Below are 20,053 nucleotides of genomic sequence, written 5' to 3' on the forward strand. Positions count from 1 at the left end.
TATTTTAGTTGAGAAAATCTTCAAATATGGGATTGAGAAATCTGAAGAGAAATGATATAGTGCCTATTTATGGTAAAGGAGAGAATATAAAACTGAAAAAGATGAGTGAAAAAAAATTAGCTTTAATTTCATTGCAGATGCACATGGTGATATTTCCCATAAGTTATGTTTGACAATCTTAATTTCCTTTTGTGTACTAGCTGTACTTTTTAAAATACAGCCTGCTTTACTTCCTCCTCTTCCTGCCCTAATTTATATTCCGTTAGCAGCTAGCCAATGCTGAGGTCAAGGATATGATGCTGAACTCCCTGTTGCCAGCAGCTGGTCAATTTGATGAGAAGAGCATTGGAACCATGCTTGATTTAGAAACTATCAAGGAACACAAAGAAATTGATCATACTATTAAGGACAAAAATGCAATCCAGTATTTTTCTCCCCAGTCTGCTCGGAAGAGAACGAATGGCTTAAACAGGACTAAGGTTAAGGTATTTCACTCGCTCTCTTTTTGGTCAAGCAATCAAATTCAATATCATTTAGCAAGGTCTGATTAATAAAGGAAAAACATTGTCGAAAAAGGTTTGATTAACTGTGGTTTAAATGCTCTCCTGCAATTGCTAGTAGTCTTTTAAATGTATCTGACTTAATAACTGAAGTGAAAATTTTTGATGCATTTGAACCTTCAAAAGTAAAAAAGGGCAGTTTATTTACCTACATGTAGCTTCTTTCTTTCTTTTTTTTAAATTTTTTGCACAACTTATATATGTAGATAACAATTAGGCTGTTTGAGCTTGTCTACACTAAAAGTGTAGCACCCCGACTCCTGGGTTAGTAGTTCGGGTCAACCCTAGACCCAAAGTTGAGCCCAAAAGGACCTTATAAAATAGCTAAACCAGTTTTATGTTAGTGGGCTCGTGTTGGGCAAAAAAAATTGGGTGATAGGTGATTAGTGTTTTATGTAAGAGAAAGTAGAGGGGTTGATAGTGCAATTTTTCCCTTATTGTTTTAAAGCTGAAAACCCTCCCCTTTTTATATCATGTTTACGTGAACCACTCCACCATCTTCTCACCAAACACACTCCTCTCTTCTTCTTCATCATTTTCTCTTTTCTTCTTCCTTTCTTAAGTGAAAAATTTTAAGGATTCAAGCTTAGTTTGTTGTAGCCAAGGTAAGAATGTTTCTCTCCATCCTTCAAGCTTTGTTTCAAGATCCATTTTGTGAGTTTTAGAATTTGTTTTCAAAATTGGTTTTTCTTGAAGATAGGTTGAATCCTAGTTGATTCAAGAGATGTTTTAGCAGCCAAGGCAATAAGGTAACACACTTATAGCTTTCTCATACCAAGTGTAGATCATGGAAAGTTAAGATGTGTTAGATAGTTTAAGATTAAAGCATGTTTAGTAATTTCCATGGTATATTGTTCATTTGATGTTATAAGCATGTTAATAGGCCTCTATTATGACCCTTGTTGATCAAATAAAAACTTTAAGCATGTTTGAGGACCTCACTAAGGTCTTTGGGATTGAGAAATAGAGTTTTTAGTACTTGTTTTATGACTTCTTCAGGTAGAATATCGGTACTATAGGGATAGTATCGATACTTATTCTTCGTTTTGGGTAGATTCGTGAGTTTCTGGGCAAGAGTATCGATACTCTTTCAAGAGTATCAAAACTTTGGGTCATAGTTTCGAAACTCCAGAAAGTTTCGAAACTGGGCGAACTGAATGTTTAAAAGTATCGGTACTTATATAAAGTATCAAAACTTTTGCAGGAGTATCAATAGTCTTGGGCTAGTATCGACACTTTCAATCTGTTTTGGGAAAAAAAACAGTTTTTAAGGGAGTTAGACTCGAGGTACCTCAACACTTCTTTTTATCATCAAATAAGACTACAAATGAGAACGATAAGAAAAGTTTAATTCAAACGTAGAACCAAGAATAGTGTAAGATCAAATAATACTAGCCTTGTTTGAATACTCGGTAAAACGCCCAGGACACCCGAGTTCCTTTAGAAAAGATATCAGAGTCGAAAGTATAGATTCAGTCCGAATATATCCTTAGGGAGTGCGCAAGGCACTTTAAGCTGACTAGTTTGGGCGCAAGGTCCAATACTCAAGGAGTGGGCTAGTCAAGAGTGTGGTGTCCGATGCAGAGATTTCGGGGGCTACATTCTCGGTAAACTAGAGGGGTGTGTACCTCAGCCGCACCATGATGTCTACCATAGAGTAGAAAGTGAGTATACAAATATACTCACTAAAGCAGTACAGAACAGATCAGTAGACTAGATAGAAAAGCAGTAGACTTGAATGTTTAAGCCTTTCAGTGAATTGCGATTAGTATGTTTTAGCTGTTAGTGTGGCGCTGAGATAACCTTCGGATGTTTCCGTGGGCAGGTTAGTAGATCAAGCAGTTGGGAAGCAGTAGATAGACCAAGGTCCAGACCAGTCTAGTGCAGATCATATGTACGTCTCAGCGTTTTTATTGGGCATGTATATTTGTAAACATTGTTGTCCAATTGAGTCATAGATTCAGTCAAGTTGGTCTGTAATATTTTTTGAATTGTAAATATTTTATTTTGGAGCTCCTCAGTAAAATGATTTTTATTGTAATTCAGTTTATTTTATGGTTGGTTATAATGGTCATTTTAAAGCATGAGAAAGTTAAGTTTAAAGTTGGTTAGCCACTTCGGTGGTTTCGTGTAGCACCTTAAATCGGTCGATTGTGTGTCGTACCAGTCTAGGGTGTTAAAAAAAGCTAAGTTAGACCTAATGAGTTATCACATGTTACAATCAACTGAATAACTTTGCATTTATGATATCCAGGGAGAAAAAACCGACTTAATTGTGATTTAAACTACAGAGAATTTGTAATGAAATGCTCTTTTGCAGCTTTCTACCCATCTTAACTCTAAGCATGACATCATATCAATCACTCTTTCTTTTTCACTTATATATATAATTTTCTGTGTTGCATATAAATTAAATTAAATATGCTTCTCTTCAACAGGATGCACCTGCACAGTGTGTGAATAACTCAGATCTGGATGCTTCAAAGCATTCAGCTGGCTACCTGAACAAGAAGAATAAGTTAAATTCTTCTAGTTTGGAAGCCTCGAGTGAGGAAGCAACAATGCACACTTCTATATCTGCCCCCGAGTGAGGAAGCAACAATGCACACTTCTATATCTGCCCCAGATATGTTAATCCCAGATTCATCAACAGATTCAACGGGTATAACAGCAGATCTTAGCAATAAAGTAAAGGTATGGCCAGCTATCTAATTCATGTATGAAACAAAATGTGATGCATCTTTAGATATCTTTTGTTAAGTGATGTTGTCCCACATCTATTAAGTTTTGGGTCCATGGGGATGACAGCAGATCTTAGCAATAAAGTGAAGGTTTGACCAGCTCTCTGATAAATGTTAGAGCCAAAATTGGGTGCGTCTTTAGATACCCTTGTTAAGTGATATTAACAAAGTAATGTCATCTCACATCTACTAAGTTTTGGGTTTCTTGTGGCCTTATACTCATGTTGGGTCTCTCTACCTGCTACCAAATAGTTCTAGGTTCAATGCTGAACATGGTATCAGATCTCGAATATGTTTTGTTTTTCATACCTAATCCCATGTGAGGTTGTACAAAGCCCTTATTGAGCTACACATGAGACGGAGTGTTCAATGAAACTATCCTATGAAGTCTTGGATTTCTTGTCAATTTGAGCCTCTCCACTGTCAGTTTTAAATTGGATGCTTAACATGCTTTGTGAAGGTACAAGAGTGGGTGAGTCTGTTACAACCTTTCTCACGTAAGGTGGCTGTTGTGGTCTGTCCTAACCTAGGTTCTTGTTTCAGGTTGAGCTGACTGAAAATACTATTGCCAAAGGTTTGGGCTCGATAACTCAAAAACAGACAGCTGGCCACTCTGATGAGATGAAAATATGCGCACATGATCTGAAAGTTAATGGATGTGAAATGCAAGGATGTAATACAACTACTATCGGAAAAAGTAATATGTCAAATTCATTTTTGAATCCTGAACACAAAGGAAATATTCAGAAAGCAGATAAGGTACAATAAGCTCTTTCTCTTATGGAATATTTGTATTTATGTACTTGTCAATTTTAAGGGGAAAAATCTTAGGCTTTAGCAAGCTGGTATTTTCGTAGGAGTATTCCAGATACCACTTTGAGTCATTTATTTGAATCTAACTTAAACTACTGCCTATCAATGAGCTTATAATGACATTTTCTGCAAGCAGCCTGGTTAGAACTATTAGTCCCAATAATTTGAGACATGGTGTATTCTAATTCTAGTTTAGGTGCTTTCACACAGGTAGAAAATCTAACATGTGATACGGAGCAAAAGCTATGCGACTTCGCTGTGAAATCTGCACTCAAACAATGCATCAAAGAGTTTAAAGTAGTGTCAACTAACAAGAATCAGTTTTCAAATTCATTATTCAAGGGAGATGAGAAGAGAAAAGACTCTTTGCCCGTTGTGATGCGAAAAGAAGCTGCTCTGAGTTACAATGAACATTCGGCCTTAACCTCACTCGCAGAACTGCAGGATGGAAGTGGAGAGGATAAAACCTCCCATCATATGGAGGAAAAACCACAAATGGAGGAAGTTCAGATGCCTGAAATTTTTTCTAGTGATGGCAAACTGGTTGCAAACTTGCACATGAGGCTACAAAGAGGAATGATAAAGACTGTAGAGATGAAAGCGGAGTCGACCCCCTCTAATGTTGAAGAACCTGGTTTAAATTCAAAGCAAAATGTTTCAAACTCATCCCCTTTTCTGAAAGGCGAGAGGGCTAACAACCATACTTTAAGCTACTCGCTGACTGGGAAAATCATTAAGAAAACAGTTCAGCATAGTCAACGCAAAGCTGAGGAGCCAAGCATGATGCCAGTTGCTAGCCAGAATATGATGTCACTGCCACAAAAGAGATGTAAAAAGCTTTCTAATGTGCCATTTTTTGTCGAGATCAGAGGTTCATGTGTTCAAATGAACATCCCAAAGTTGCATGGGGACCTACATAGGAACGATGCTGCAAAGACTGATTTTGCTGAATCAGAGGCTTCGATCGATAATCCCAGTGGTATAAAAGGTATGGCACCCCTGCCCTCTGATGCAAATAGCTTGATGAAAATGAAGTTGTGCGATTTGAGGGCCATTGCAAGATCACAGAAGCTAAAGAAATACTCGACAATGAAGAAAGAGGACCTGGTCAAACAATTGGAAAACCGATTGAGTTGCTAATGAATATACCAATGGCCACTGTACAGGTTAGTTTACGTCATGTTCCTGTTTTCCTTCTCGTTGTTGTTATAAAAGGAAGTCCTTGTATTGGCATATGTTATGAATTGGTCAATTGTTCTGCATCGTTGTATGATCAAGTCTTCCCCTATGTTGTTGACTCTTCATTTTCCTTGAGCCACCTGTGGCTGGCCCATTTTTGAATTTAGGTATGGAAGTATGAGCTTCTAAGGTGACCCGCGGCAATATCTGATACTTACGTCCGAGTAACATTGGTCTTCAGTCTTCATTTAGGAATGACAGGTTTGCTCAAGCGTATTCAATCACACTAGATAGGGGAATCCTATATTATTAGACCTGATTCTATGACTCATCTAATGACATTTGCTTTTTGTTCAAATTAATCGGGAGATGGCCGTATTTAAATATTAATCACAGATTTGATTTTGTGAATGCAATTCACGAGTAAGGGTTGTATTTGGGCCAGTTTTTTTTTCCTTCCTAAATTGAAGTCCGTGTTCCTATTTTCATCATCACAATCCATTAGGCTTGAGATGGAGATATCCAACACACAAATTGTCATAAACAACAATTAAAAGAAATGGAGAAAAAAGAGCAAACAATCTTCATCGTTCCAATTGTTTAATCAAATAATCACAATCAGACCACCTATCGTTCCAATTATTTGATCCTTATATTTTTACCACCTATCTTTTAAGTTTTGTCAATCAGACCACCTAATTATTTAATTGTTATCAATTAAACCATTTTTCATTATTGTTTAGAGGATAAAGTGAAGTGGCAATTAAATATTTTGGTATAATTACATATTTAATCTCTATTACTTATATATTTTATTAATTTAATCTTGTATTTAATATATTAATTTAACCCTCAAATCAAATAATATCATGAGACACTTATGACATGTTTAAATTAGAGTACCATATACCATTGACCACCTAACTATTTAGTCATTTTACTTTTGTCACCGATTTTTTAATTTTGTCAAACATACCACCTAACTATTTAGTTATTGTCAATTAAACCACTAACTGTTAACAATTGACGGAAATGCTGACGTGTTAGTTAAAAAATTGAAATTGAACTTGCATCCAGAGGGAGACATGATAAGCACCTTAACCAATGCACCTAATGTCCCCAATGGTTTAATGGCCAAAAAAAATTTGTATTTATCCTTTTAAAGCTTGGTAATGATAAAAGAAAATATAGTAAATAAGAATTAGAGCCTAGACAAATTATAAAATTAAAAAGTACATAAATAATTAAAATTCTTAATATTTTAATATATTTTTTATTATTTCATTTTTATATTTTAACATAAAAATAATATTATTAAATTTAATTTTTTAATATTTTTAATACTAATTAGTTGATGGTACGTGTAAACTTTAAAATATAAAAATACTATTAGAAATCTTAAATTTAATATAATGTTCAATTTAATTTTAAAATATAAAAATATTAACTTTTGTTTTAAAATATAATATTTATTTTTATTGTAAATATTCCATTAAATACAATTCAAAAATATATATAACGTATTTAGATATAAATAAAATATTATTATTTTTAAATTATGTATGTGCTCTTTTATTTTATAATTTTATCTAAATTCTAATTTTAATTTATTTTTACTTGTATTTTCTTTTACCATTACCAAGTTCTAAAAGGATAAATACAGTTTGATGTAAGTAATTAACAATTGATGACATGTGTTACCTCCTGATTGGATAAAAATTATTTAATTAAATAAATTAAAATTAATTAAAAACTATCATCCAATCATATATTGACACATGTCACTAACAACACATGTCATGATTGTAACCCCCACAGACCGATAAGGGTAACCAGATCCAATCTGGGTGTCACATTTGGGCCACCAGAGCGACCCACTGTAAAAATAGCGGAAAATTTAAAACTTTTTACCATAACATGTAAACTTATAAAATCATTTGTCACTATTTAAAAATAAAACAGACTTTTGGACTCATATATAAAACAAAATACAATTACATGCCCCCTAATCATATGTACCATTCTCTGGAAACAACGCCGGAAGAATTCCCTTACTGATGTCGATAACTGCACTGGTACAATTCTTTTAACCTGAAAAGGTGAGCAATAGAGTGAGCTTCGAAAAGCTCAGTAATACAGAACTACCAGATGATACTGAAGAACGTACAGATACAGATAAACATACATATCCTTATTATTTCCGAACATTTATAGATTTTTATGCTGAGCAGAGATCCTACTGATATTTCAGATGGTAACGGACAATGAGCTTTCAATTCAGACAAATATTTCGGATAACTGAGTTCAGGAGATCAAAATAGGTTATCTAGTGTGTTCCCAAAAACCATATAACTTTTCAGATCTTTTTAAAACATATATATATATACCCCCATCCCAACACATCATAATGTGTAGGTTCCCCAGAACCATACACCCAACCCAACACATCATATAAGGCCCTGAGCACAAAGCCGAGGAACCTGCGAAACTTCTTCCTTCAACAATACCCCCCAATTAAAACATTTTTCGTCCGTAAACGGATATATCAAAAATCAAAACATAAATCATGTCAAGTATCATATCAGAAATCAGGTCAAGTAACAGATCAGAATCCAAGTCAAGTATCAGATCAGAATCCATGTCAGATATCAGATCAGAATCCATGTCAAGTATCAGATCAGAATTCAAATCGAAAATCAGATAAAATATTCATGTGAGTAGGGAACACACCAGAGTTTATTGACATTATTTAGAGGGACTAGATAATCTTATAAGGCAGAGAAACACATATCTTCAGTTTACCGATAGAATGTCGGTATTTAGGATCACTATAGGAATATTTCAATAACTATCGGAATCATCAGTTATTCAGAATGTGAATTATCAGGATCATATCTTATTCGGACAGTTTTCAGAAGTTGTACGTAATCAGAAGGGTATTCAGGATCTTTTACATCCATATCAATTGAGTGGATAATTGAACAACTTAACAACGAAGATTCAGAACCTTAACAATCTATGTCGATTGATCGCATTATCGAACAACTCTTAGATGAATAGTTCCCAGAACTAATACTTATCGACTGGTCATTTCGTGTCCTTCTAGGGTATTTACACTTTAATACCAAAAATTCTTATTCATAGATCATCTTCGGAATTATCACTGAATAGATCTTCCAATGTCTTTATTTCATTTTTACGCTTCCACTATATCATGAAATACTGACATGTTTGATTTGTAGTTCATGATCCAGAAGAACAATACATCGTGTATGTTCATTAACGTTTCCAGACTCATCCAAATCACTTATTAAAATCTTAGTCATTGAGGTTACTTATTTCACTTAGTAGTCAAATCCATTCCAATTACTTCAGAGTTTTCCAGATTAATTTGGACGTCTCTAAATTTCAGATACATATTGTACTTCTGTTCAGTTCGATCTTCGTGGTTGATTTGTCGGACAAATATCCAATTCTTAGTGCTTAACGCGATCTAGAGTTAAGCTGAGCTGAATACTTCCAAAATTATCATCGAGCCAAACTTGAGAAGACAAACAGCATTCAAGTAATATTTATGCCGTTCAGGTACTGACATATCATTAAGGTTGATCGACTCACTTAAGCTGTGTTCCATAACTTTTAAAGGTAGTTCAACACCTATTCTTATTTGGATTCCTTAATTAATCCAATACATTTGCTTAGAATAGGACACAAGGGTATTTTGGTAATTTTGGTATTCATTTTTATCCCATTTATTTCAGAGCTCGAAGATATCCAATTATTCTTGAGCTTGGTGGTATTCTTGGATCATTTCCATTACAGGGGTATTTTGGTCATTTTACAGATCTATGGTATTTCAATATTTTCCTGCCATCCGGTCTTATTATTTAATTCAATCTTATCATTTACTTCAGTCCTTTCGAACAATTCTAACAGCAGAATACCCCCGATAAATTATTCTTCAAGTATTTACTCATTATTCGAATATTTATGGGTCAAGTGTCTTCTCAGATTTTACAAACGGAATATCCGAAATTTTCCTGCACTAAGTCAGGATCTTAACAATTAAATCCGTACTTAATCGAGTTAAGTACGAATCCCCTAAGTATTTTCTCATTCAGAGTCAACTCAGACTATTCTACCTCTTAAGGGCATTTCCATAATTTCTTAACCAGATAATTTCGATATTTGCTCTTAACGAAAATAATATAAGTTAGAGATCCTATGATTAATTGCTTTCTTGAATACTCTCTGATCTTGAAACGGTTCTCTTAACAAACTTCTAGTATCCTTCACAAACTCTCATAAGATTAAAATTGGTTATCCATAATTTCCAAATAAAACTAACATTCCTTATGCACATCAATATTTTTATCAGATCAATATGTCTGTAAAATCCTCTTATCTAACTTCCATATTCAAATCTTGTCTTTTTATAACATAAGGGTATTTTCGTAATTTTACCCTACCAGAGTATTCTCATAATTTCTCATCCAAGTACCTTTAACATTTAACCTTTGATGAAATAAATTATAAGTTGCAGATACAGGGCTGATTTCTTTATCACTAATCACAAACTTGTAATTTAATCTAACAATTCCTCAATCTCTTATATTAGTCATTCGATCCGTAATTATTTACAGAATTTCTACCACATCATATCGAGTGTATAAATTATTCAACTCCACCAAAGTGACCAACATTATCTTGTTCATGCATTTATCAATATAAAACATGTTTCATAAAGCATAAAGAGGTAGTAAAGTATTATCTCGATTTTTGTGCAATACTGATCGACCATAAAAATTCCATTCGCACGCCTTTGATCTTCAATTCAACTTCCAATAATTCCTCAGATACATATCAACATAAATTATATCAGAAACAGAGCTTAATTGCGATAAACGGACCGAATCGGGTGATAAATCAGTGCAAGATAGCTTACCGGGTTCGAATTTGGCAAAACGGACTTCGGATTCGGATTCAGGACGTCAAAAGCATAAAATATGACTTTTCATAAATTTGGAATTTTCGGTCAAAAACAAAGTCAACGGGTTTGACTGACAATTTCGAGGCCTTCGGGTTCGAATTTCGTAATTTCTTAACCAGATAATTTCGATATTTGCTCTTAACGAAAATAATATAAGTTAGAGATCCTATGATTAATTGCTTTCTTGAATACTCTTTGATCTTGAAACGGTTCTCTTAACAAACTTCTAGTATCCTTTACAAACTCTCATAAGATTAAAATCGGTTATCCATAATTTCCAAATAAAACTAACATTCCTTATGCACATCAATATTTTTATCAGATCAATATGTCTGTAAAATCCTCTTATCTAACTTCCATATTCAAATCTTGTCTTTTTATAACATAAGGGTATTTTCGTAATTTTACCCTACCAGAGTATTCTCATAATTTCTCATCCAAGTACCTTTAACATTTAACCTTTGATGAAATAATTATAAGTTGCGATACAGGGCTGATTTCTTTATCACTAATCACAAACTTGTAATTTAATCTAACAATTCCTCAATCTCTTATATTAGTCATTCGATCCGTAATTATTTACAGAATTTCTACCACATCATATCGAGTGTATAAATTATTCAACTCCACCAAAGTGACCAACATTATCTTGTTCATGCATTTATCAATATAAACATGTTTCATAAAGCATAAAGAGGTAGTAAAGTATTATCTCGATTTTCATGCAATACTGATCGACCATAAAAATTCCATTCGCACGCCTTTGATCTTCAATTCAACTTCCAATAATTCCTCAGATACATATCAACATAAATTATATCAGAAACTGAGCTTAATTGCGATAAACGGATCGAATCGGGTGATAAATCAGTGCAAGATAGCTTACCGGGTTCGAATTTGGCAAAACGGACTTCGGATTCGGATTCAGGACGTCAAAAGCATAAAATATGACTTTTCATAAATTTGGAATTTTCGGTCAAAATCAAACTCAACGGGTTTGACTGACAATTTCGAGGCCTTCGAATTCGAATTTCGAAAAACGGATTGCGGAATCAGATTTGGAACGTCGAAAAATATCAGGATAGGTATGCTCGGTCAAAGTCAAAGGTCGTTTAATGCCCGGTCAAAGCCGATCAAAGTTTTTGTCAACAGTGGTCAACGTTGGTCAACGGTCAACGAGTCAAGGGGTCGGGTCAACAGGTCGGGTCGGGTAAACGGGTCGGGTTGGGTTATGACCGGTCAAACCGGTCAACTATGCACCAAAACCGGTCAAACCGGTCATTTTTCTTTCCCCACGCGCAGTGGCGGCGCGTGGGGAAGCGTGAACAGTGCTCTGATATCGGAAAATTCCCGTAAAAATTCCTAAAAATTATTTTAAGCGATTTCGAGATACTTACAAAGCTCGATTCAATTTTTTGAACAACAGAGAGCCCGATTTCAACGAATCGGAAACTTTGACCGCTTCACCTCCACGTGCGCCGCCGTCGACGGAGACCAAGGATGACACCGGCGAACTCGGAACGATGCAACGAACACGATGGTACGGGAGGTGTCGTAAACGGATGACCCAATCGTCGTGAATCGATGAAAAACCAACTAAAACTGAGTTATTACCGACGATACTTCCGACTGAAATTCACGACGAACGGCGATGATTCACGATGAAAAGTTTGAGGGGTTTTGTTCCACGGTTAACAACGAACACGATGGTGGTTTCGGCTTGTCGATCGGAGGTTGGACGGCGAGTAGATCGGAGTTGAAAGTTGGGTTGAGGGAGAGGGAAAACTGGAAAAATTTCCAGAAAATATACGGGAATTGGGGTTTATAACATCTCATATTTAAAAATGGTTAAATCAAGAATTTAGCCACTAAACTTTCTGTACTTCATAAAACGGTATGCCAACTTTAATATTTTACAATTTAACCCACTGTTTCTTTCAAAATACCAATTAAATCCACCACTTTATAATTTCTTAATTTTTAGCCCCTAAATTAGGGTGTTACAATGATCTTGTGTCGACACATGTTAGATCATGATTGAATGATTAATTTAATAAATTAAATTTAAATTAGGACTAAATTAATATAACATATAAATATTAAGAACTAAATGTATAGTTATGCCAATTTTTTAACTGATACACCAATATTTTCATCAATTGTTAACGGTAAGTGGTTTAATTGACAATAATTAAATAGTTAGGTGGTCTGATTGACAAAATTAAAAGATCGGTGACAAAAGTAAAAGGGTTAAATAGTTAGATGTCAATGGTATAGTTTACCCTAATATTTAATCAATTTATAGTGACAAATGACAATCATCCCTACTTTTAGGAAGAGTCATTTTATAACCTTCCATCGACTCAAGTAGTTAATTCTATATCATATTTTTGATCTACGACAAAAGTTTTACACTACAATTTGTGTTGAAACTTTCTTCCAGCAACGTACATCTAATTTTTCTCTATTTTAACACCGAAGCAATATAAGAATTAAACAACATGAATCTTAATCTTATTTTAATAAGGTGAACCACCAATCATCCTTATAATCTTATTTTTATGTCATGATTTATATATCTTCTATCTTTTTAAAATTTTATTAATAAAAAGTATCATCTACAAAAAGTTATTTTATAACCTCCCATCAATTAAAGGAGACATATTATAATACAATAATATATATATATACATTTTAAAAAATACAATAATAATTCATATATGTACGAACTAAAATTATCTCAATGATTAAAAGAATCGATGTTTTTCGTATAGGTTATGAGTTCTAATATCAACGATTACAAGATTGATTGAACATTCATTGTCAAATGATTAAGAGTACTTAAAAACATATATTACTTTATAATTTCTTTTAACTTAATACAAAAATAATTAATATATGATAGTGTGACTCACTCTCATCGTATCATTCTAACTTTTAAACTTTCTGTGAAACTTTTATTCAATCAGATGTGTTTTACACAGTAAAATTGATATTTTAATTTTTTAAATATATAATATTTAAAAAAATATCAAACTACTGATATTAAATACATTCAAGTCCAAAAATTACGTTTAGGAAGTTATCAATTTACAAAATTATTATGGATGGTAAAAAAAGTCTATATATCAAAATAGACTGAATTATTGGTATAATATACATAAAAACGTGAGATAATATTTAATTATTTTATGATTTAAGGATAAAAAGATAAGTGAATAGTCTGATAATATATCAATCTCTTATTCAATTCTTAAATCATAAATATCAATTATTTTATTTAAGTAATAAAAATATTAAAAAAAACAAAAGTAAATGAATCGAAATCCAAATTACTTACGTTACGGAAAACAAAATATATGAATCGTGGAAGCTCCCGGAGACAATACTTAGGTACGTGTTGACTAAAGCCTAACAATTATGCATCCACGCTTTTCCCCTCCTTTCTAGCACCTTACCTGGTTGTTCCACAATTTTCATTTTCATCTATAATCAACAATGCTTTGAGAAGTATTCGAGTACAATTATACCCTTAAAATTTTTAAATTCTTATATAGTTTAAATAATTTTTTTTAAAAATTTGAATCTCCTTGCATAAACTCTTTGCCCACAGTTTAAAAATCTTGTGTTGGATGATTATACCCTTAAAATTTTTAAATTCTTATATAGTTTAAATAATTTTTTTTAAAATTTGAATCTCCTTGCATAAACTCTTTGCCCACAGTTTAAAAATCTTGTGTTGGATGATTATAGGTTGTTCCACAATTTTCATTTTCATCTATAATCAAGAATGCTTTGAGAAGTATTCGAGTACAATTATACCCTTAAAATTTTTAAATTTTTATATAGTTTAAATAATTTTTTTTTAAAAAATTTGAATCTCCTTGCATAAACTCTTTGCCCACAGTTTAAAAATCGTTTGTTGGATGATTATATGTTATGCCCTTTCATCAATATAAATGATCAAAACATAGTGAGCAACAAAGAGGTGCAAAGTAAGATGGATACGAGAATTCGAGTATCGATGTTCCCATGGTTAGCCCATGGCCATATTTCACCCTTCTTAGAGCTAGCCAAGAGGCTCGTCAACAAAAACTTGTACATTTACTTTTGGTCCACTGCGGTAAACCTCAACTCCATCAAGCCCAAGATTTCTCTCAAACACTCACTTTCGATTGAGTTCATTGAGCTCAAGCTCCCATTGTTGCCTGAGCTTCCTTCTCACTACCACACCACCAATGGGTTGCCTCCCCATCTAATGAACACTGAAGAAAGCCCTTTACATTTCCAGCAATGGGTTTTCCAAGTTATTGGAAGCCCTAAACCCTGATCTGGTCACTATACATTTCTTTTGTTCCTCTGCAGCAATGGCTTCTTTTGTCTTTCATGCATTGAACAACACTAATGTTGAGGGGTTTCCCTTTCCTGAAATTTATTTGAACAATTATTCGACAGGGACCTTCGGCAAGTTGCTTGAGAATAGTGCAGGTGATTGCAAAGATAAAGATAGGATTCTTCAGTGCTTTCAACAATCTTCCAACATCGTTTTGGTTAAGACTTTTAGGGAGCCTGAAGGGAAATACATGGACTACCTTTCAATCCTAGTAAACAAGAGGATAATCCCAACAGGTCCACTGTTTCAAGACACCATTGAAGAACACCATGAGAACGAAAAAGAATTGATAGAATGGCTTACCATGAAGAGAAAAGGCTCCACCGTGTTCGTTTAATTCGGGAGCGAGTGCTTTCTTTCTAAGAAAGAAAGGGAAGCCATAGCCGAAGGGCTTGAGCTTAGTGAGGTAAACTTCATTTGGGTTATCAGATTCCCTGTTGGAAACCCAAGCTCGTAGTGGCATTACCCGAAGGATATCTTGAAAGGATCGGCAGGACAGGAGTGGTGGTAGAAGGTTGGGCACCGCAGGCGAGAATACTGCAACACTTGAGCATAGGGGGATTTGTGAGTCACTGCGGATGGAGTTCGATAATGGAAAGGTTGAAATTTGGAGTTCCAATCATAGCAATGCCTATGCATCTTGACCAGCCATAGAATGCTAGGGTTGTAGATGATGTTGGAGTTGGCGTGGAGGTGAAGAGAGGCAAGGATGGGAACCTTGAAAGGGAAGAGATAGGTAAAGTGATTAAACAGGTGGTGGGAGGGAAGGAAGGGGAGAATATAAGGAGAGCTAGAGAAATGAGTAAACATATTGAAATGATGGGAGATGAAGAGGTAGATGAAATTGTGGAAGAATTCAACCAAATTTTATACAAAGCAGGTTGAATCACGAAGACCAAGCAACAAAATACAAATGTTGATAGTTAATCATTTATACATACTACGTTTATCTATCAACCACTCCTCTCTTCTTTGGCTTCAAGAGCATCTACGTCTTCATTAGATAGAAGGTCGAGAACGGGTTTATAATAATCCCACTCCTTTCTTTTCCTGAAACACCAGAAACAAAAAGGCTAACCATAAGCATCTTTCTTTAGAACTTTCTCAAGTGACAGAGCAAGCAGATAAGAGCTCGAACAAGAGTGTATGTTGGAATTCTAGTGAACCTGTTTGTGTTGACTTTTAAAAAATAGAGAGCCTTTATCAAACTATGTAATATGTTTTCTAAATTCTAATATGGGGGCATGTAAGAGAATCCTGTTTGTATTGACTTTTAAAAAACATAGCAGAAGAATTATGTTGGAATCATAGTGGACCTTTTAAATTTGACCCAAATCAAAATAAAACCATTCGCAAACAATGAAATTGGATATAGAAATCCAAACCCCACCCCTTAAATACAGTTTCCAAATGGACCATAACAAATTTTCAAGACTAAATACATTTTTCTTCATGAAAGCGAGCATACCGAACAACACTTGATCTGAATAACTTCATCAAGTCCAATGCAGCACCACTAGGTTTACTGTGAGAGCAAAAAGAGAGAGTAATGTCATCAAAATGCTCAAAAAAATTGAGGCTTCATATTGTAAGGAAACAACACAAACCTGATAGGGAAATGTTCAGCTGCTCGACGACCCTTTTTGTTTATTCTGTTCTCTCTTGCTGAAGTAACATTTTGAATCGCAATCTAAAATACATACCATTACCACGATGCAATAACCGCCAGACCATACAATAGTTACATCAATGACTAAGAAGATAATGTAGAAACACTTGATAGCTACTACGAAGATAAGGTAGAACATATGATAGCTACCTCATAAAGTTGCTCTCTGATTGCTAAGGCAATTGCTGGCTGCAAAGAATAAAGTAATCATATACATAAGATATGTTTTTAAGGCACAAAAAGAGAATGAAACAGGGTAGAAGAATATTTTATGATCGTGCTTATAAAATGAATAGCTTACCCCAACTTCAGGGTCTTCAATGCCTACATCTTTGCAAAGAGTTCTAGCAAATTCTTCAGGGTCACTATCAAAGTTGTTCAAGTCCTACAAGAAGTCAAGATAATAGAATTTAAACATCTCATTGAGAAAAAATTGCATAGCTTACAAAAGATAAATGATGAACAAGCATGAGAACGCACAAGAACATGCATATAATGATGATATGATAGTCATTTTTCAATTCTTACCCATAAAAACTGATCCCGAATAACCGTATGATCGACTCGAAGATCAAGCTGATGAAATCCATGTGATGGATAAAAAGGTGTTAGAAAAACATTAAATAGAAAATGTAATATTTATATAAATCTTGTTGGCAGTTTACTTATGAAAGAAACCTTAATTGGAACAATCTTGTCCCCAACATACATGTCTTGGCCTGCATATGATCGAAAGGTGGCAAGCTGTGACTAAAAAATAACAAGCAAAGTGAAGAATAGGAGAACGATAAGTACATCAACAAATTGGCTTTAAAGTGCACATTTTTTTTTTAATTTTGAGGATTGAAACGATAGGAAGAAAACCATTATAATTACCTGAATGAACTGAACGATTTGAGGAAGGAAACCAGGGGCAAGCTTCAAGTCTTTTACAGTCCTTTTTGCAAACATCACCACCTCTGAATCGGGATCTTTTGGAAATAGACATGCACACACGAGAATACGTACCACTTCCATTAGCAAACTAAATTAAGGTTGTGTTAAGAACTTGGATTTCGAATAATAAATTTGAATTCAAAAAATAGTATAATCATGTAACAAAACGCATGAAAATGTAATCACTATTTATGAATTTGAAATTTATGTTTTCGTACTTTCAAATATTTTCATTAATTCGCACCTAACGTATGCATTTTCCCGCAACTCATATAACAAATGAAATCTAAATCAAAATTTCCAAATTAATGTTTTCAAAGACAGCATAAGAAGTTTCTCGAAATTTCTTCCATTCATGAGAAACGACACTTAAAAAGGGTTGATACGTACCATAAGGGTTCCAAGTGAAAGCGTCTTTATACCGCTGACCATCGACTTCGATATCCAGCCTAATGGGTACTAAATTCTCCGCTGCCGGCCTTCAATTTTTGGATCAGAATTAGCAAACCAGGCTTTTAATCCTGATAAACAAAGACTCAACACATAAACCCTAGATACAAAGAAGAATTATGAGCACAGAGCTTACATCCTGAACTTCAGAGGGGCTTTCCATGAGGCTGAAGCCGGCGATTTCATGTTGATTCACGTGAGATTAACTTTTCCTCCTTAAGTTTCGACCTCCTTAAGCAAATTACATTGAATATTTCGAGTCTCTTAAACCTAGGCTAGGCCAGATCCAGAAGAGCCCTAATGTTTGTGGTCTTCCACTTTTGGGCTTGTCCAATTCAAATATGATTTGAACCATTTGGTCATTGATCTCAACGATCTATGGCCCAAATTATAAACACGGTAAAAGGGTTTTTTGGACCAATAGGGAAAACGATTTTATTAATTAGCCCAATCAGACATATTGAAGTTTATTTTGGCTTTTACGACACTTGCTATAGTTTCAAAAGAACTTGTCACGTCGAGGTGACAAGTTTCACTCAAAATTATATTTTATTCAACTGATTAATATTTAATTATTTTTCGTGAAATTAATCATGTCAACGTGACGAGTTCCATTAAAATAATATTTTTAATTTGGAGTGTTTTATCCAAAAAAATAAAATAAAACTAGGGAACTCGTCATACCGAGGTGACGAGTTCCTTTGGGTTTAAAATAAGTAGTCGTTGGCTAACAACATTAATTTTTGAAATGATGGAACTTGTCATGTGGGTATGACGAGTTCCAACGGCTATTTTGGGAAAAATTTCATTATAGATAGAAGTAGGATGAGTTTATAGAGTGTATATGAGAATGTAATCATGCATTTGTGGGAAGAATATTATGAAAAATTTTCGAATGATATATTTAGGTATGATTAACTTAAACATCGATGATTCGGATTTGAGCTCGTCTTCGTATGAGTAGTGGGTAGAGGAAGCAATGAAGTCGATACTTGATTAACATGAGGAGAGAAGGAAACTTGAAGAAGATAATAAGGACATGAAAATCGATGAGGATGGGGAGGATGCGGAGAATGAGAAGTATGAAGACTTACCGATCCGACGTAGCAAATGACTTACACTTATAGAGAGGAATGAAAAAAAATAGTGTAGAAATTGAGAAGAAGAAGAAGACGAAAATTTGTTTTTTATGTTGAAAAACATATTTTAAATATACATATGAATTTATGTTTAGTTAAAAGTTATTTATTAGTAGTTTGTAAATTATGTATGAAAAGTGCAAAATCTAGATGGTTAATGATGCTCATAAATTATCAAAAAAAGGTACAACAAACAACATAGGAACATAATTACAAAGATTTTATTGGCCCGCTCGATATTTAGGAAGATTTAGACAATGGTTTCTGTTGTAGCATTCACCTGTACGTTGCCCACAAAGCCTTGGTAAACCTTGCTCTCATTGAGGATCATCCATATCAACATGAATTTGACTAGATTCAGGTCGACCCTTCAACTTCTTTCGTAATTGTGGATTTGACATCATTCTTTAGAAAATATTGGTGGCCAATAAGTATCTTTTGGAAGATACTTCAACTCACAATTGTATATGTTGTGCATAGTATGCAGGCTATAACAATCAACAACATATGAGTATGGGTCAACATTAATATGCATACATACAACAACAAAGTGAGTGCATGGGTGATCGCGTGTAAATGCATGCGCTGTGGCATGCAAATCTGTGCAAGTATACACAATCGATGCAAGTAATACAATAATGAGTGAGTATCGTCTCACATGGATTGGGGGAATTCTTTAAAGATTGTTTTAGCTAGGAATATATGTCAGTAACTAATCCTAAACACCTAAATCTAATGGTATAAACAAATGAGAAATGTGTTATGGCATGTGGTATGAACAGATGGAAAAAATTGGCTGAGGCAAGAATTGTGTGAAGTGAAATGAGCAGATAATTTTTGCCGTGACAAGAAAAATATGCTAGAGTAAACAAATAAAAAATTGCTAAGGTAAAAATTAATTGCAAGAGTAAGTAAATAAAAGTTGTTAAGGTGAATTTTTTTTGAGTTATGAATATAGACTAACAACCTCACACAATCTGACTTCTAACTGAGCATTTGGGTTGGATTTACTACTGCGAGAAATTATTCTATGCCTAGGATGAACTAAGTATGTTGTACCTATGTTGCCCGATGGAAATTATTAAAGTGTTCCTAAGCTATCTCTAGTAAGGAACCTGATATAAATATTGCCATGATAATACTTCTCAGCGTAAACAGTGACCCTAGCCTATCGATTGAGTAA

At 34.1% G+C, this 20,053-nt stretch overlaps 4 protein-coding genes and 1 pseudogene across 8 annotated transcripts in view; 4 read left to right on the forward strand and 1 right to left on the reverse strand.

Annotated features, from left to right (window-relative positions):
- LOC120128912 (ABC transporter A family member 1-like) overlaps positions 1-974 on the forward strand; it is a 64,458-nt gene extending 63,484 nt beyond the window's left edge. For all 3 annotated transcript variants that reach the window (XM_039146517.1, XM_039146519.1, XM_039146518.1), the window contains one exon: positions 963-974. The gene's annotated coding sequence lies outside the window, so the exon portion shown is untranslated. The remainder of the gene's footprint in view (positions 1-962) is intronic.
- LOC120128646 lies at positions 27-3,151 on the forward strand. Its single transcript, XM_039146295.1, has 3 exons — positions 27-146; positions 270-485; positions 2,999-3,151. Exons 1-3 carry the CDS (start codon positions 27-29, stop codon positions 3,149-3,151), a joined length of 489 nt encoding a protein of 162 aa, XP_039002226.1.
- LOC120128914 lies at positions 3,147-5,663 on the forward strand. 2 transcript variants are annotated; one of them, XM_039146522.1, is made up of 4 exons: positions 3,147-3,254; positions 3,845-4,060; positions 4,457-5,280; positions 5,461-5,663. In XM_039146522.1, the coding sequence occupies exons 1-3, from the start codon at positions 3,162-3,164 to the stop codon at positions 5,252-5,254; spliced, it is 1,107 nt and encodes a 368-aa protein (XP_039002453.1). In that variant the 5' UTR covers positions 3,147-3,161; the 3' UTR covers positions 5,255-5,280; positions 5,461-5,663. The 2 variants fall into 2 exon arrangements, with proteins under 2 accessions (XP_039002453.1, XP_039002452.1); XM_039146521.1 differs by lacking the exon at positions 5,461-5,663 and having other exon boundaries at positions 4,457-5,339.
- An 8,644-nt stretch (positions 5,664-14,307) lies between these two features.
- LOC120128647 lies at positions 14,308-15,561 on the forward strand (annotated as a pseudogene).
- LOC120128743 (chromatin structure-remodeling complex protein BSH-like) lies at positions 15,514-17,957 on the reverse strand. 2 transcript variants are annotated; one of them, XM_039146373.1, is made up of 10 exons: positions 17,868-17,957; positions 17,672-17,760; positions 17,222-17,316; positions 17,024-17,089; positions 16,874-16,921; positions 16,647-16,730; positions 16,496-16,534; positions 16,284-16,366; positions 16,145-16,201; positions 15,514-15,726 (listed from the first exon to the last, which is right to left on the reverse strand). In XM_039146373.1, the coding sequence occupies exons 1-10, from the start codon at positions 17,915-17,917 to the stop codon at positions 15,630-15,632; spliced, it is 708 nt and encodes a 235-aa protein (XP_039002304.1). In that variant the 5' UTR covers positions 17,918-17,957; the 3' UTR covers positions 15,514-15,629. The 2 variants fall into 2 exon arrangements, with proteins under 2 accessions (XP_039002304.1, XP_039002303.1); XM_039146372.1 differs by having other exon boundaries at positions 17,024-17,095.
- Between the last annotated feature and the right edge of the window lie 2,096 nt (positions 17,958-20,053).

This window comes from Hibiscus syriacus, unplaced genomic scaffold (genome assembly GCF_006381635.1).
Source record: "Hibiscus syriacus cultivar Baekdansim isolate YM2019G1 unplaced genomic scaffold, ASM638163v2 tig00110482_pilon, whole genome shotgun sequence".
Taxonomy (NCBI): Eukaryota; Viridiplantae; Streptophyta; class Magnoliopsida; order Malvales; family Malvaceae; genus Hibiscus; species Hibiscus syriacus.

Bases quoted from the DNA above. Each gene is read 5' to 3' on its own strand.
- LOC120128646 (XM_039146295.1), top strand. From the start codon at position 27: ATGGGATTGAGAAATCTGAAGAGAAATGATATAGTGCCTATTTATGGT. The intron at 147-269 runs GTGATATTTCCC...TTCCGTTAGCAG, and splicing joins TTTCATTGCAGATGCACATG to CTAGCCAATGCTGAGGTCAA. The intron at 486-2,998 runs GTATTTCACTCG...TCTCTTCAACAG, and splicing joins TAAACAGGACTAAGGTTAAG to GATGCACCTGCACAGTGTGT.
- LOC120128914 (XM_039146522.1), top strand. From the start codon at position 3,162: ATGCACACTTCTATATCTGCCCCAGATATGTTAATCCCAGATTCATCA. The intron at 3,255-3,844 runs GTATGGCCAGCT...TTCTTGTTTCAG, and splicing joins ATCTTAGCAATAAAGTAAAG to GTTGAGCTGACTGAAAATAC. The intron at 4,061-4,456 runs GTACAATAAGCT...TCATTATTCAAG, and splicing joins ATATTCAGAAAGCAGATAAG to GGAGATGAGAAGAGAAAAGA.
- LOC120128743 (XM_039146372.1), bottom strand. From the start codon at position 17,917: ATGAAATCGCCGGCTTCAGCCTCATGGAAAGCCCCTCTGAAGTTCAGG. The intron at 17,317-17,671 runs GTACGTATCAAC...TATTTCCAAAAG, and splicing joins TTTCACTTGGAACCCTTATG to ATCCCGATTCAGAGGTGGTG. The intron at 16,535-16,646 runs GTAAGCTATTCA...TATTCTTTGCAG, and splicing joins TTGAAGACCCTGAAGTTGGG to CCAGCAATTGCCTTAGCAAT.